Source organism: Mastomys coucha, unplaced genomic scaffold (genome assembly GCF_008632895.1).
Source record: "Mastomys coucha isolate ucsf_1 unplaced genomic scaffold, UCSF_Mcou_1 pScaffold21, whole genome shotgun sequence".
NCBI lineage: Eukaryota > Metazoa > Chordata > Mammalia > Rodentia > Muridae > Mastomys > Mastomys coucha.
In genome coordinates, this window is record NW_022196904.1 from 46,513,161 (window position 1) to 46,529,676 (window position 16,516).

At 41.0% G+C, this 16,516-nt stretch overlaps 1 protein-coding gene across 3 annotated transcripts in view; it reads left to right on the top strand.

Moving 5' to 3' along the window:
• The window catches only part of Herc2 (HECT and RLD domain containing E3 ubiquitin protein ligase 2), a 167,710-nt gene that overhangs the window by 26,311 nt on the left and 124,883 nt on the right, over positions 1 to 16,516 (top strand). For all 3 annotated transcript variants that reach the window (XM_031386820.1, XM_031386821.1, XM_031386822.1), the window contains 9 exons: positions 1,461 to 1,561; positions 2,274 to 2,430; positions 4,936 to 5,046; positions 6,506 to 6,677; positions 8,223 to 8,396; positions 11,122 to 11,310; positions 11,874 to 12,025; positions 13,596 to 13,753; positions 13,843 to 13,956. In XM_031386820.1, coding sequence (XP_031242680.1) covers positions 1,461 to 1,561; positions 2,274 to 2,430; positions 4,936 to 5,046; positions 6,506 to 6,677; positions 8,223 to 8,396; positions 11,122 to 11,310; positions 11,874 to 12,025; positions 13,596 to 13,753; positions 13,843 to 13,956 — 1,328 coding nt within the window. The remainder of the gene's footprint in view (positions 1 to 1,460; positions 1,562 to 2,273; positions 2,431 to 4,935; positions 5,047 to 6,505; positions 6,678 to 8,222; positions 8,397 to 11,121; positions 11,311 to 11,873; positions 12,026 to 13,595; positions 13,754 to 13,842; positions 13,957 to 16,516) is intronic.

Consider the following 16,516-nt stretch of genomic DNA (forward strand, 5'->3'; position numbering starts at 1 on the left):
CCAAGGGCCCTCTGGAGTTTATTCCATTTGAAAATAGTTGGTGTAGTGGTATGTACAGTAGAGCCTTTGTGTCTGGCTGTGAGTGAAATGTCTCAGCAAAGCTTTTGCTATGTGTGAGTCAATCAGCAGAGGCTAAGAAATTGTTTTGAGACTATTTGAACCTTGAAGAACTGTAGTCTCCCTGGGAAGTATATACTTGGTGCTGTGTGAGAGCTTGCGGCTGCACAGACCTTGTCCTAAGACACTGCTGGCAAACCTGGAGGTCTTACTTTTGATTATGGCTAGCCATGGTCAAAAGCGAGTGAGATTTGTGTGGGTTGTCTGCTCTCTTGGGCAACAAGGGCAAGATAATTTTGGTAGTTAGAACCTTTTCCAGCCCCAATTAATTTTGTGTAATGATTGAATAAAAGTAACTGGAGTGAGCTAGTCAGGGTCAGTCTTCTTGTTTCAATAAGGCTAAACCCCTCTGCTCCTTCAGAAATTAAAGGCTTAGCATCTTGCTGGGCCCCTCTCTCTACTGTGGCACCTATGACCAATATCAACCATTACCTGGTCAGTCAGAAAGACTGATACAAAGCCAGACTCAAGCCAGACACAATGGCTTCACCTTACATATCACTGTTCCATGTTGGGGCTTAGTTTTTTATTTTCTAACCGTGTAGGCAGCAGCCCACAGTGATTGTCACTGCTCTGCGAGCTCTGTATATGTGAGTAGTTGATGCTAAGAGACCTTAAGTACACTTGTGTGTTGGCCAGATCAACTTAAGATATAGAATTGTCTTGAATACTCTGTTGACTTAAGCATTAGTGACTTAGTTGGACTATCTTTCATTGGTTGAAGGAATTCCTAAAATTAAAATGTATAGTAGATTGTATTTATTTGTGCATGTGTACACACACACACACACACGAAACAATAGTAAGAAAAAAAGAGGCTCTTAATTTGAGTGGTTTTTATACTGGCTTAGGGCTATAGGTTCTTTCTTGGGGCCAAGAGATTCTGACTATCCTGAGGAGAGCTGAGATTCGTGGTGTCACAGGAACAATTTTCCTCAAGGGAAAATGTTGGTAATAATCTTCTAAACTTTTCTGATCAGATTTAACATAAGTACATAGCTTTAAAGGCTCTATTTTGTAATACTTATATTTCTCATTCAGAAATATATTCCTGTGTTCCTGGAATCCAGTGCCTCCTCTGGAAGCAGCAAATATCTCTTTTCCCTTAACAGTCAGTCACAGATGTTCACATAGCATCCCCTACACTATTGAGACCCTCACAGATAAGTGCACGGAGCATCCCCTGCAGCTTTCATGTCCTCACAGAGAAACCTTTCCTTTACAAAGGATACACAGTATACTAGCTAAAGAAGACCATAGGTCATACCCTGGTCTTACTTTATTTTATTATTTTCATGTTCCTCTGACTGACCAGTTGTTATAGCTGATGTGTTTATTTGCAGTGCCCGTCCTACCGGCAGAGGGGTAGAAGGACTTGCCAGAGTCGGATCCCGAGCAGCACTCTCATTCGCCTTTGCTTTCTTACGGAGGGCCTGGCGTTCAGGTATGTTTGCCATTCTGTTTCCTTCATCGAGCAGAAGTTTTGGGTTCCCTGAGCAATTCTGCCACAGCAAGTTCCTTGTTGGCTACTTACCAGCTAGGCTCCCAGGTCCCTGAGACCATCTCAGGGGTATAAATGTCTTTGTTTTCTTTACCTTAAGTTTTTTGTTTTTTTAGGAGAAGAGTCTATAGGGTCTTTTTGAGTTTCCAGGTCACCATGGAATGAAAGCCTTAGTAAGAAATTATCAGTTGAGCACCCATAACCTGAAAATATGCAGTCTGATAGGCTCCAAAGTCTTTTGATCCTTGATTTCACAAGTGGAAAATTCCTTTCTCAGCCTCATGTGATATGTTGCTGCTGAATGCAGTCACACTAAAGATAATGCATAAGATTTCCTCCAGGTTCTCTATGTAAGATATATGTGAAATAGAACTGAAATTAGACTTGAGTCCCTTTCTCAAGGTCACACACACACACATACACACACACACACACACACACACACATACACACACACACACACTCTCTTTCTCTTTCTCTCAAAGACATACATGCACATACACACAGAGAGAGACACAGACAGACAGACAGACAGACAGACAGACAGAGTCATTTCTGACACCCAACCTTTTCACCTGAGGGTTTGGAGCCTCAGTAGGAGTGACTGGAACTCCATTTGTCAGCAATCCCTCCTCTGACTCACTGTGTTGCTCAGGTGAGGATGCGGATCTCTGCAGTGAGCTCTTGCAGGAGTCCCTGGATGCCCTTCGAGCTCTTCCTGAAGCCTCCCTCTTTGATGAGAGCACAGTATCCTCTGTGTGGTTGGAGGTGGTAGAGAGAGCAACGAGGTTCCTCAGGTCTGTCGTGACTGGGTGAGTTTCTACTTTCCTTGCATTCCTATGGAACAGCTCTAGTATGCTTGAGCCTCATTCTCATCTTCTCATATCATTGCGACTTAGGGAACTTGATGTCTGGGTTTTGCTGCTGTGTTTTCAGCATACTTTCAAGATCTTGTATTCACATTAAAATTGTTTTTGTACACTTTATTTATTTTGTGTATAATATATTTGTGTGTGTGTGTGTATGTGTGTGTCTATATGTGTGAGAGAGTGTGTATACATAAATGCATGTGTCACAGTGAACGTACAGAAGTCAGAAGGCCTCTTCTTCCACCATGTGTGTCCTAGGCATTGAACTTGGGTAAATCAATCTTGGCAGAAAGTGCCTTTACCCATTGAGCCAGTTCTCTGGCCCATTCTCAGCTTTGTAGATGACCTAATTCATGATTATTGTGACTTGACCCAAGAAGCTATCATATTGAATGTGATAGAAAATAATCAGTTGTTTTTTGTTATTTATTGTTTTTTGGAGGTACTTGACCATCCACCCATCCATCCATCCAAACTGAGCACTTCTTGTGAACCTCTTAGTGATAATGAGGAACCACTGTTTTGAGGGGTTGATGGTGCTTACCTTGAAGTCTTGGCAGATAATTTATGAGTCCATGGCTAGTCAAACAAAATATTTTGACTAGTGCTGGGATGTAGCTCATTAGTAGAACCATTGTTGAGCATGGACAACTGGGTTTGATCCTTCTCTCTATAGGAAAAAGAAACCAAACCAAAAACCTATGAACCTGTTTGTTAAGTTTGCTAGTGCTGTAACAAAAACCTTGGACAACCAACTGAAAGGAGGGAAGGTTTTTGCTAATTGTCTTAAGGGCTCCCTGTTGCTTTGGACCTGTATCAACACAAGTCACTATGGAAGATCCTGTTTAGTCCATGGCAGCCAATAAGCAAAGAAAGAGGAGATACCAGAGCTGTAGTATTTCCTTCAAGTGTACACCAGCAATGATTAATTTTTGTACTCTGCTCTGTCTACCAAGTGTTCTGTCACTACTCTATAGTGCTGTGGATTTGGGACTAGCCAGTTAATACATGGGTATTTGGCAGGCATTTATGATCCAAACTGTAGCATATAGCTAGTTACACTTTTATTTTTTTGTGTGACTGTGATCAGGATGGGAGTTTTGACTTGTCCCATCTGACTTGGGCTGGGCAGCTGTACCCTTCCTTACACAACTTGGTAGTCCTAGACAACCTGGTGGTCTCCTGCTCCTTAGGAGGTTGACCTTAACGTGGACACCCAATTGGCACAGTGCACTGTAGTCCAGAGCTGCTGAATGCAAGTGATCCTTAGCCTCTTGATACTTGAGACTATAGGAGTATGTTTCTGCTCCTGGCTTGAATAGGAATCTGTAATTACCTTTGTTTTTTTTTTTTTAAGTTAAAGAAAATATAAAATTTAGTACAAAGACACATGGAAAGAAAGTTAGTGTGCTCTTGAGTTTTCTCAACAGAAGTCATTCTCTTTAGTCCCATAACCAAAAGGGATGCCTTTGGTATCTTGCACATGAACCACAAGTCTCCTTGGAGTGCTGATGAAGTCTTTGCCATAGAAGTTTTAAAGCTAAAGCCCTGAAAATACCCTCATATTTAGTTTAAAAATTTCAGTGTCAGTTATAAAGTCTTTGCTTCTGAATTTTAGATTTAGAAAATTTGTTACTTATTACTGAGTAACAGTTCAAATATTTCTTTGATTTGAAATATAAATATGCATAGATATGCCTTTAGATCCTCTGGTGACTTTAAAATATTTCTAACTTTTATGGGGAAGTTGACTATCTTTTGTTCAAATTGGAAAAATATGTATAAACACACATATACTCACCCACCCTCCTTTCTTCCCTCCTTTCCTTCTTTTCTTGAGATAGACTCTCATGTAGCCCAGGCTGGCTTCAGACTATTATGTAGCTAGGGATGACCTTGAACTTCTGATCCTTTTGCTTCCACCTCAAGTACTAGGATTATAACCTTGTGTAACCTTGTCCAGTTTATGGAGTAATGGGCTTGGAAACCAGGGGCTTGTGCATGCTGGTCAAAGGACTCTACCAACTGAGCTACAGCCCAGCCCCATTAAAGACCTCTCTACTCATTTGTGATTTTATGCTTTAGAAAAATGAGGTGTATCTTTGGTTTAATATAATATCTGTAGTCATGCTTTTTAAAACTACATCTTTAGTAGGTGGGAAACAAAGTTCAGTGATAGATCCTAACACCAGTGTGTCCATGGCTTAAGATTCAATCCTATACACTGAAGAAAGCCGCCCCCCTCACCCCCCGCTAAAAAAGATTGTTCACTCGCTCTTTCCCTTATGTTTCCTCCCTTCCATTCTCCCTTCCTCTGTGTGTGTCTGCATATGCGAGCACGTGCTTACCTTTTTACATGGGAAAGTAAATATAATTAGCAGGTTGGTATGATTTAAAAATTTCTGCTTTCTCTGATGTTGCCTAGCCTTCCTGTGGCTGTCATTTCAGGGATGTTCATGGAACACCAGGGACCAAGGGGCCAGGAGGAGTTCCTCTACAGGACCAGCACTTGGCTTTGGCCATTCTACTGGAGTTGGCTGTCCAGAGAGGCACACTTAGGTGAGTTATGGCTCAGATCACCTCAGGAGATGGTTGTGTATCTGAAAAATCTATTGTGTTGTGGAATTCCACCTAACTGTTTATGGCTAGAGCAAATTGTGTTCTGGGTGGACCTTCATCCCAGGACCCAGTGTTATTAGTATTTTTTTAATAAACCTTCTATTGATTTTTTTTTTTTTTTTTTTTTTTTTTGTGAATTTCACATCACGGACCCCAATCCCACTCATCTCTCTGTTCCTGTGGTGTGTCACACAGTATATATACCCTTTTCCCCAAGCAGCTTTTCTTGCAAATGATCATTGCAGTGAGTCATGGTCTGGTTTAAGGCTTCTGACTTCTGGTACATTATCAGTATTGGATTCTCACTGGAACTCTCCTTAGATTTTCTGCTCTTGTCCCGTATCATGGAGAACCTATGTCTTTGGATTCTCAAGACCAGCCCCTTCAGCAGTTCATAGATGGGGTAACTGTTGGGGTGGGCCAAAGCCCTGGATCTGGGCCAGCTCTCTCTTGCTCATGCTAGGGGCCAGCTCTCTTTTACGAAACACCTGGGCAAACTCTCCAGTACTGCCCAGTCAAGGGGTGGGACCAACTATAGCTACATCTGGTGAGGGCTAGAGAGCCAGCTCTGCACATCCCTCATAAATCTGCATGGCCGTTGGTGGTAACAGAGTCCCAGAGTGCCTGGCCCTCAGCTGTAGCATGGGCCAGGACCTCCTCTTGGCCTTAGGTGGCATTGCCAGCTACTCGGATCAGGCTGTCCCTCACTCCCCTTGAGTTTCTAGTTCTGCCTTTCTTCATTGTACATACATCATTCTGCTTCTCTTTCTTTCACCACTCCACTACGTACTTGCTCATCTTAGTGGCACCCGGGTCCTCTGGGTGCCTGGGATCATCTCAAGTACTATGCTCTGCACATGCTGTATGGTGGTGGTGATGGTCAGCTTGGACATGCTCTGACCACCTAGGCTGTGTGCCAATGGGTGGGGGTTGTGGCAGGCTTGCTTTGCTTATCTGGGCCCTGTGGGGCCAGGCAGGGGGTCATTTCTGGCCCCCTGTGTTTATTCTTATGCTAGTCTGTTTTGTTGTCTTTATTTCTTTTTCAGGCTAATTTATCTAGTCATTTAAGAGCTCTTCTTTTAAGTTGTTTTTCCCTAAGTAACTGTTTATTTAGTTTTCTGAAATAGATATTCTTAATTTGTTGACTTAAGAGTCTAAAAGATTTACTACTTCAGTGCCTTAGCTATTTTTATGCTTTTTAGTAGACGACAAGTGTCTTTTGCTAAAATCTTGGGTTTTAATTCAGTGATTTAATTGCCAAGAATTATTTCTATGACATAATTTTAGCATCTTTTCATATCATTGTTCTATAATTTGAATGATTTGTTTGTTTAGTTTTGATGTGATATGGCAAACATTAATTTGTTTTTACTAGAGAGTAAATATCCTTCCTTTTCAGCCAAATGTTGTCTGCCATCCTGTTGTTGCTTCAGCTGTGGGACAGTGGGGCACAGGAAACTGACAATGAGCGGTCTGCTCAGGGCACCAGTGCTCCTCTTTTGCCTCTGCTACAAAGGTTTCAGAGCATCATCTGCAGTAAGGACATGCCACACACAGAGAGTGACATGCATGTGAGTATCACCTGGGGTTTTATGTATAGGTGACCCTTTCTTATTGTGATAATAACAAAGAACTAGGTTATTTTAGGTAAGGCAGAATGTGAGTAGGTATCTTTTGGGTGTATTTGTTTACTGGTGATAGGAACAAGTGAGATGGGGCAGGTATGGAAGGTCACACATACTATATTGACAAGATAGAAATAGAGTATCATACATACTGTAGAGATTCTACCATATGGCAGCTTTTAGATTTGGACTTAGGAAGACGAATATGGTTTGGTGTGGATCCACTGACCTGCTTGAGAGACCTGTACTGCCTGCCATGCTGACTTTGCAGACTTCTTTGCTGAGTCAGCTGTGGCAGCCTCTGTGTGAGTGGTTTAGTGTTTGTGTTCCCAGGAGCTGCTCAGTTGTTTTGAGAGTGAATTTTAGATCCTGTGTTAGGCTGTTTTGTGTAAATGTAAACAAATACTGATGAAATCTCAGGGCTTAGGTTCTTTATCTATTTGTCTTTTTTGTAAAGAGTTAGGTGTTTCATAATCACTTTGGCCTGATTTATGTGTTGACACTCTTAAGTGATGAGACTGTTTTTACAAGAGTTAGAAATATGATACTAATTGACAGCCAGACCAGGTGGTACAGACCTTCAGTCTGAGACTGAAGGATCAAAGATTTAAAACTAGCCCAGGCAACTTAAGGAGACCCTGCCTCCCAAGTTTCAAATGGGTGGGAAGGGGGTTGTTAAAGACTCTTAGAATACTTGCCTAAAAATAGGTTTAATCCCTGGGACTGCAAAACCAGAAGATAAATCAAAATCCCTCCCTAAAGTGGGCAATATTCATATCAAAATGAGGGGTTTTGTTGTGTTTTGTTTTTAGCTATCAAAGGCATGCTGAAGTACTGTGTTATGTTTCAGAGAGCTTGCTCTGTGTTTCTATATGTTTTCTATATGTGTGTGTGTGTGTATGTGTATGTATGTCTATCTATCTGTCTGTCAGTCTCTGTCTTTACCTTGTGTGGAGAGCAAAGGTCAATTTGGGGTTTTCTTCCTCAAGAGCCACCAACATTATTCTTGTCTAGAATTCCTCAGGTAGATCAGACTGGCTGGCCAGTGACCTTGTCTCAACCTCCCTTGTCATGGATTACAAGGGCACAGCACTGTGTCTGACATTTTTTACATGGGTTCTGGGAATTGAATTCAGGTTTCCTTGCTAAGCACTGTATGGACAGAACTATTTTTCCATTTCCCTTATTAGAGTTTGAGAGCAGTTTTCCTAAAAGTGGTTTGGCTATATTAACAGTTCATATACAATTTGCACATGTGTGGTACAAAAGTATGTAGATTATACAGTCAATTTTATGTGTATTTTATATGCCATGTGTAAAGGGGTAAAAATGAATAGTGCAGTTTTATAATCAACATTGTTGTTTGATGGCTGAAATAATGTAGGAAGTACAAAACTAAATACCAAAACATAAATAGTGACTTGAAGTTGATGGTAGGTATTTTTTCCTTCCACTATTTCTGACCATGTTTATTTCTTTCTCTTAATCTAGCTTTTATCTGGCCCTTTAAGCCCCAATGAGAGTTTCCTAAGGTACCTTACTCTTCCACAAGACAATGAACTTGCCATTGATTTACGACAGACTGCAGTTGTTGTCATGGCTCATTTAGACCGTCTGGCTACACCCTGTATGCCTCCTCTGTGTAGCTCTCCAACATCACATAAGGTATGTGCTAGAGTAGCACTTTTTCCAACCTTGAATGTGCTAGGCAAGTACTTTAACACAATCTGAGTTTCATTTTTTGTTGACTTAAAAACAAACAACAAAAAATGACAGCAAAAACCCCACATAAAACCCTCTCAAAACTTTGTCAAAAGCAACCTAAGATAGAAAGAGTTGCTTATTGTAGCTCACAATTTGAGTGTACATGGCAGAAGGAGCTTGAAACATCTGGTTACATTGCATTCACAGTCAGTAATCAAGAAAGCAATGAATGCTTACTAATGCTCAGCTGGATAGTCTACTGCCTAGGGAATAGGTCCACCTACAGTGAGTCTCCCCACTTCAGTTTAAATAGCAGGATAATTCTCTCCAGGCATGTCAAGAGACTCACCTCCCAGGCTATTCCAGATTCTGTCAGGTTGATAATTAACACTAACCATCACCAACACTGAGCTCCAACCAGTTTAATATTATTTGTGTGGTGTATAATTTGGAGTTCTTGTAGATTCATCCTCATTCTGTGTATGTGCCAGAATTGTTATTTCTGATAATGGTGGTTAGAATGTTTAAATGTGCCTGTAGTTTAGAGTATGGGTTAGTGCTCTGAGTGGGCTATGAAGAAAACATACACGTTCAGAAGTGCTTAGATCAAGTGGGCTATGTTCACTCAAATAGAGGGCACCTACAGCCCTGAAACTGATTGCATTTATTGTGGAAGTGTAAGTTCTGTATAGGAGGAGGGGTTAAGTCAGTCTCAGTGGGAGGTCTCTGCAGGGGAGCAGTCCCAGGTTGTAAACATCTGGGAGGGAGGAGGAAGTATAGTTTGTGTTTTTGTACGCACTGTGAGTAATGTTGCTCTGACTGGGAATGCTTCTCTTTTTCTCTTAATCTGAAGCATTTGGGTCCTTGACATGGCCATGCTCATATCAATAATGTATTTATTCAGAACTTCATCCACTCTGGACAAGTACTCAGGGCTTAGTGACTGAATTAGGGACCATGGAGAGCTTACCTTTGTCCACATGACAGCAGGCTTCATACCATGTGTAGGGAAATGCCAGAGAATCTTTTTTTATGTTAGTGCTGGAAATTAAACCCATGGCCTTGTTCACTCTAATCATATATGTTGTCACTGAGGTACTTAGTGTATAATGGTGGTTATAATGTAATGACAATGCAGTCATATTTTATGTAGAATGTATAAATAAAGTATGGCAGGAGTAGTGATTGGCCTGTGTGACAAGAACCTAGACATGCCTGCCCATCAAAGACATCACATATGAACACAGCTGCTGATCACAATGTTCCCCCTATTGTAGCTGTGAGAAAATCAATGTTTGGGGAGGTAGTTCTCTTGTCAAGATTATGCAGAGTAATCCTGGGTTTTAATCCAAGCTTACTTGGGGGAAATAATATATATGTGTGTGTGTGTATATATATATATATATATATTATCTATATAAATTTTATTTACATGTAATATATTATGTATTTTTCTGTCTCTGCATGGTTAAAAATCAGGATTGTTTATAACAATGCATTAGCACTATTGTTTCCTCTCTCGATTTGCACATGCCCTGCATCCTACCTGCTTGATCCAGTTTTGCTAAGCTTGGTCTGTAACTTTCACTGTTCTCTGGAATGGACATATTAGTGGTAGCATGTTACAATTATTTGGCTTCTTTTTCCTTTAGCTTTTTCTTCTCACCAAATAGATATACTGGCATCTTTCTGTATCAGTAAATAGAGATGGTCTCTTAATTTTTAAAAGCTATTTTAATACATATGTGTTGAGCTGTACCTGTCAGATCTCTCTCCTCCTTCTCTACCACTTCCTCCTGAAGTTGTGGTTGTTATTGTTATTTTGAGACAGTAACCCAGTCTGGGCTGGAACTCAACATTGACCAGGCTTTGGCCTTGAATTAATAGGGTTCTGCCTATACTTATCTCTTGAGTGCTGTGATGAATGGCATGGGTTACCATGCCTAACAATACATCTTTTTCTTAATTACTCTCTTTTTAATGGACACCTGAATTATTGACAGAATTTTGCTGCCTAAATAATACTGTGTTGTGTGATCTGGTACATATTTCTCTGTTTATCATATGTGCCTTTGCAGCATTAGTGAGATAACCCAGCATGGGCTAGTTATTTTCAGGTTGTTCCCAAAGAGCTTTGTTCTTGTCACCCTCATCAATAAAAGCATTTTCTCCCATCCTTATGCTTGAGGTTTTGATTTTTTTCCAGTTTTGACACAAAAATAACTTGGTGTGGTTTGAGCATTGAAAAATATGTTGAAGGGCCAGCTTTTGAATGGTATTCTTAAAAGAAATATTATGAACAAATAACCCAGGGAAATTACCATTTAACTGAGGTAATGTGAAATGTTCTGAGTTATTTTGATGTTTTCTCTTTTCTTTTTTTAAATATTTATTTATTTCATGTACATTTGTAACACTGTAGCTGTGTCAGACATACCAGAAGAGGGCATTACAGATCCTATTACAGATTGTTGTGAGCCAACATGTAGTTGCTGGGAATTGAACTCAGGATGTCTTGGAAGAGCAGTCAGTGCTCTTAACCTCTGAGCCACTGCTACAGCCCTATTTTGATGTTTTCAATCAATCTCTTTACTTGTTTTGTTTTTAGATTATGTAGTATCTCAGTATTAGTCCTGGGTGTTCTCTTACTCTAAAGAAAACGTTTATGTGTGTTCTTTTCTTACAGGGATCATTGCAGGAGGTCATAGGTTGGGGGTTAATCGGATGGAAATACTATGCCAATGTGATTGGTCCAATCCAATGTGAAGGCCTTGCTAGTCTGGGGGTAATGCAGGTCGCCTGTGCAGAAAAGCGGTTCTTGATCTTGTCCCGCAATGGTCGTGTGTACACACAGGCTTACAACAGTGACATGCTGGTAGGTGCTGAGTGTAGTGTGTCTGCACACCTCCTTCAATGGTGGGGTCCTTGCTGTAGATGCAACACAGTCTAGTGTTCTTGGTCATTGGTATCTGTTCATTGTATATTATTATTCATGTTAAATTATTTCAGTTAGGATAATTATCAGGGTTTTGAGTTTTTAAGATCAAGAACTCCATCAGATAATTCCTATTGTTGACTATGATTGCTTTTTGCAAGCCCATTTTTCACATGTATGGCAGTTAACGGAAACAGAATGGGGTCTGATGAGCATTGCCATGAGAGTACAATGTGTGCTCTCATTTAAGGAAAGTACTTGAGTTGTGCATCTGTGTTACACAGGCTGCCTGCCCTAGGGATTCCCACACCAGCACTTGTCATTCACATAGAGAATTCTTAGTGTTCTCTTAGTGCTGGAATGGAGAATAGGTCAGAAGCCCTGAAGATTCCTAGTCTGTCTCTTTGAGTATGTTTGCTCAGGGAGAATATGAATAGGAGAGTCATCCTGTGTTCATTGTTCATTACTATAACTGACTGTTATTTTTGACTTTACCTTTCTAGGCTCCACAGCTGGTCCAGGGTCTTGCCTCCAGAAACATTGTGAAAATTGCTGCCCATTCTGATGGTCACCACTATCTGGCTTTGGCTGCCACGGGGGAGGTGTACTCCTGGGGCTGTGGGGATGGCGGAAGGCTGGGCCATGGGGACACAGTGTACGTATAGAAATGTTTCATAAACTGGTATGTTTCTTCTTGTCCGTATTCACAACAGAATGGAAAAATGTCAGGAGTGATTTTATCTGTTTACTGCAGAGTTTAGATAAGGAGGGAGATATAATATGATGCTCTTCTCCTCTCCTCTCCTCTCCTCTCCTCTCCTCTTTTCCTCTCTTCTCCTCTCCTGTCTTCTACTGTCCCCTCCCCTCTTCTCTTCTCCCTTGAGGCAGGGTCTCACTATGTAGCTCTGGCTATCCTGAAACTCACTATGTAGACCAGTCTGTCCTTGAACTCATAGATAACTGCCTGCCTCTGCTGAGATTAAAGGTGTGGGTCACTACCCTTGGCCTGTGTACATTCTTGATGAATGATTCCTTGAAAACTTTGCTACAAGTAGAAGGATTGCCAGAATTAGCAAGAGCTAGCACTTGTCCCTTCCATCATGTTTTCTAAATACAACAAACCCCACATATTGTCCTGTTGTTCATTGTACCATGTCTTCTGCCAATAGGACCCCTGGAACCATGATGTTTTGTTTACAAGCATAAAAAGCAATCTTATCTTTTTGCGTTGAAGGTTTTGATTACCATGGAAGAACAAAAAAAAAACAGGAAATGGTCATTTTAAATACTCGGGTAAAATCGGGAGATTTGCCAGTTCCCACAGAGTAATGGAAGCATATTATGTTGTGTTATTTTAAGTAGACCCTGGTAGAAAGACTTGGCAATAGGTGGGTGTACTGTTCTTGGGGCAAGCGTACTTCATGGGGTCAGAGCATCAGCGAGGAGCAGTCAGGTCAAGTAAGAAACATTTTCAACCTCAACTGTGTGTGAGTTGGTAGAGAATGTACTTGAGTGTATATGGCCTGTTAATACTGAGAGGGCAGAGAGGGAAGCATCACTACTCAGAATATTCCCTGGGAAGAATCTCATTCTGCTGGGAAAGTAGTGATATGTATGGTGTATTATTTTAGGGGTCAGAAATTACCCTAAAGCCACAATGTAAGAAATTGAGAAAAATGAGGTAAAACTAGCGATGTCCTCCCCTTCCTCCAGTTCTCACACACATACCAAATTTACTATTGGATAGGCTTTGGCAAATTCATTCAGTGTAGGAACCACCACAATCAAGAGAGAGCTCCCGGGCTTGTCTTTGTATCCTTTGTAGTTATTCCCTGATTTCCCCCTCTTGATCTTGCCAACCATTATCTTGTCCTCTGTTCATATTATTTTGTCATATCTACAACTGATTAAGGTCAATTGTATAGGAATTTATTTCTGACTTTCACATATAGTAATATTTTGCAGTATAGCCATGTTGTAGGGTGTCTCAGCATTCATTGCTTTGTTGCTGATAGATTGTGATTGGGGACATTAGGAGCAGAGCTTCTTTATTTAGTTCTTTGTATAAGTCTTTAATAGATACTTTTTCTGGATCTAGCAAGCAGTGATGTTTGGTGTTTGAGATAGAAAGGCTAAAACTCTTGTGCTCTGATTACCTCTTTACTTTTTTTTTTTTAACTCTTATAAAATGCCTACGATGATGTTTGTTGCTTTCCTTCCTGTAGGCCTCTGGAGGAGCCTAAGGTGATCTCAGCTTTCTCAGGAAAGCAGGCTGGGAAACACGTGGTGCACATAGCATGTGGGAGCACCTACAGTGCGGCTATCACTGCTGAGGGGGAGCTGTACACCTGGGGCCGTGGGAACTACGGCCGCTTGGGCCATGGTATGTCTGCTGTACCTGTACAGTCACGAGGTCGGAGGAGCTTGGTTCCTTTGAGAGGCCTTGAGAATGACAGTTGTATCTGTTTCAAGGCTCTAGTGAAGATGAGGCCATTCCAATGCTGGTGGCTGGACTCAAAGGACTAAAGGTCATCGATGTTGCCTGTGGGAGTGGGGATGCTCAAACCCTGGCCGTGACTGAGAACGGTATGTAAAGCTCATGCTGCCCTAGGCAGTATCTTAGAGATGTAGGTGGCTGTTGCCTGGATGAGTGAGTTTTGGAGTTATATGAACCTCATTAGGCTGTTGGTGAATGTGTTGTTTACTTTTTTGTTGCTTTGATAAAGCACAATAACCAAGGTAACTTGTAGGAGGAAGAGTTATTTTGAGTTATGTTTTCAGAGGATTAAAGTCCATCATGGCTGGGAGACCTAGCAGCAGTCAGGCAAGACAGCTGGAGCAGAACCTTGAAAGATCACACATCTTGAGTGCAAACAAAACAAAGAGAGCAAACTGGCAGGAGAAGCTTTTTACTCTCAAGGCCTGCTTACAGTGATGTGCTTCCTCCAGCAGTCTGTACTACCACTTATGCCTTCCCAAGACAACAGCTGAAAACCTGTGTTCAGATGCCCAAGATTATGAGGGACATTTCTTATCAAACTACCACAGTAGGATCTCTGTGGCTTCAGCGAAGAGGCCCAAGAATTTCCCAGGATTTGGTTCTTGAAAGCCTAGAGGCTACCACATTTCCTAGTGGGTTATTTTATTTGTCACTAAAAATTAAACAGCTCAATATTATAACTCTCATTCTGAATTGTCACTATTAATATATCGCCCAACATTTAGCCTCTATTGACTTATTACAGCCAATCTTTCATAGTCATTGTATGCTTTACAATCTAATGTATCTTATTAAATCTCTGGCTTTCTCTTTATGTTTTATTAGTGAGTCTGTGATTGTGTGTTGTACTGGCTGGTTTTGTGTGCCAACTTGACACAAGCTGGAGTTATCACAGAGAAGGGAGTTTCATTTGTGGAAGTGCCTCCATGAGACCCAGCTGTGGGGCATTTTCTCAATTAGTGATCAAGGGAGTAGGGCCCCTTGTGGGTGGTGCCATCCCTGGGCTGGAAGTCTTGGGTTCTATAAGAGAGCAGGCTGAGCAAGCCAGAGGAAGCAAGCCAGTAAGGAACATCACTCCATGGCCTCTGCATCAGCTCCTGCTTTGACCTGCTTGAGTTCCAGTCCTGACTTCCTCTGGTGATCAACAGCAATGTGGAAGTAAGCTAAATAAACCTTTTCCTCCCCAACTTGCATCTTGGTCATGATGTTTGTGCAGGGATAGAAATTCTGACTAATACACGTGTGTGTGTGTGTGTGTGTGTGTGTGTGTGTGTGTGTGTGTGTGTGTATGTGTATGTATACATATATTTGTTTGTTTTGTTTTGTTTTAGTACTGTGAATCTTGGTTCCAGGATCTAAGTACTCTATCATTGAAATTTATTTCTGTTTAGCCATCGTTATATATTTTTGTGTTTATTAGTGAGACAGTATCTTGCTAAGTAGCCCTGAATGTCTTTGAACTCATTTTCCTCTTGGCTTAGTCTCCATAGAGCTGGGATCACAGGTGTTTGTTACCATGCTTAGTACATATATGCATGTATGTATGTCTGTCTGTATGTATGTATGTGTATGTGTGTGTATATATATATATATACACACACACACACACACACATATATATATATATATATATATATACATATATATACATATACACACATATATGGAGAGAGGAGGAGAGAGGGAGAGAAAGATAACATGTAGTGGTTCAGATTTGATGGCCAGAAATGCATCCTTTTTTACAATGAATTTATCTGTCTGTATTATGGTGGCCTCACTTCTGTATCTTGTCAGTTCTTGCATCAACTGTGGAATTACTTAGTCTGTTTTTCCTTAAAGAGTCTGTCTTAGGGTTTTACTTCTGTGAATGGACACCATGACCAAGGCAACTTGTAGACAACATTTAATTAGGGCTGACTTATGGGTTCCGAAGTTCAGTCCATTATCATCAAGGTGGTAGAATGGCAGCATCCCGGCAGGCATGGTGCAGGAGGAGCTGAGAGTTCTGTATCTTCATCTGAAGGCTGCTAGGAGAAGACTGGCTCCCAGGCAGCTAGGACAAGGGTGTTACAGCCCATGCCACAGTGACTTCACAGTGACTTCACCTGCTCCAACCCTGGGCCAAGCATATACAAACCATCACAGAGGTTGAATGGCAGGTAGAGAATTGACTATGGAAAATGTCTTTGGTACAAGATAAAATCTTTTCAAGTACTTCCATATCTACCTAGAGCCTACTATGTTTATACATATACATTTTCAGAATCATTGTGCTTCTGCTGCTTTTTGAATTCTACAGAGAGTAGTCATCTGAAAGGGCCCTTCATTATTTGTAACTATCCACTATTGAATGAGTCATATTTCATGAAACTATTAACTAAGATGGTTTTGTTTGTTTTGTGACAGAACCTTGCTATTTTGTCCAGTGGGCCTTGAACTCTGGGGCTCCTACCTTCCTCAGCTTTCTGAGTGCTGAGATGACTGTATAGGAGTTGCAGTTCCTGGCTAGGTTATGCAAGTTGTACTTGGGTTTTATCCTTGGTATTCCTTATAAAATTTCTGTGAGGAAACTTTTTTTGATGTTTTCTTTATTTACAATATCTCCTTTCCCAGGTTCCCCTCCAAAAGAAAAAATAAAAATAAAAT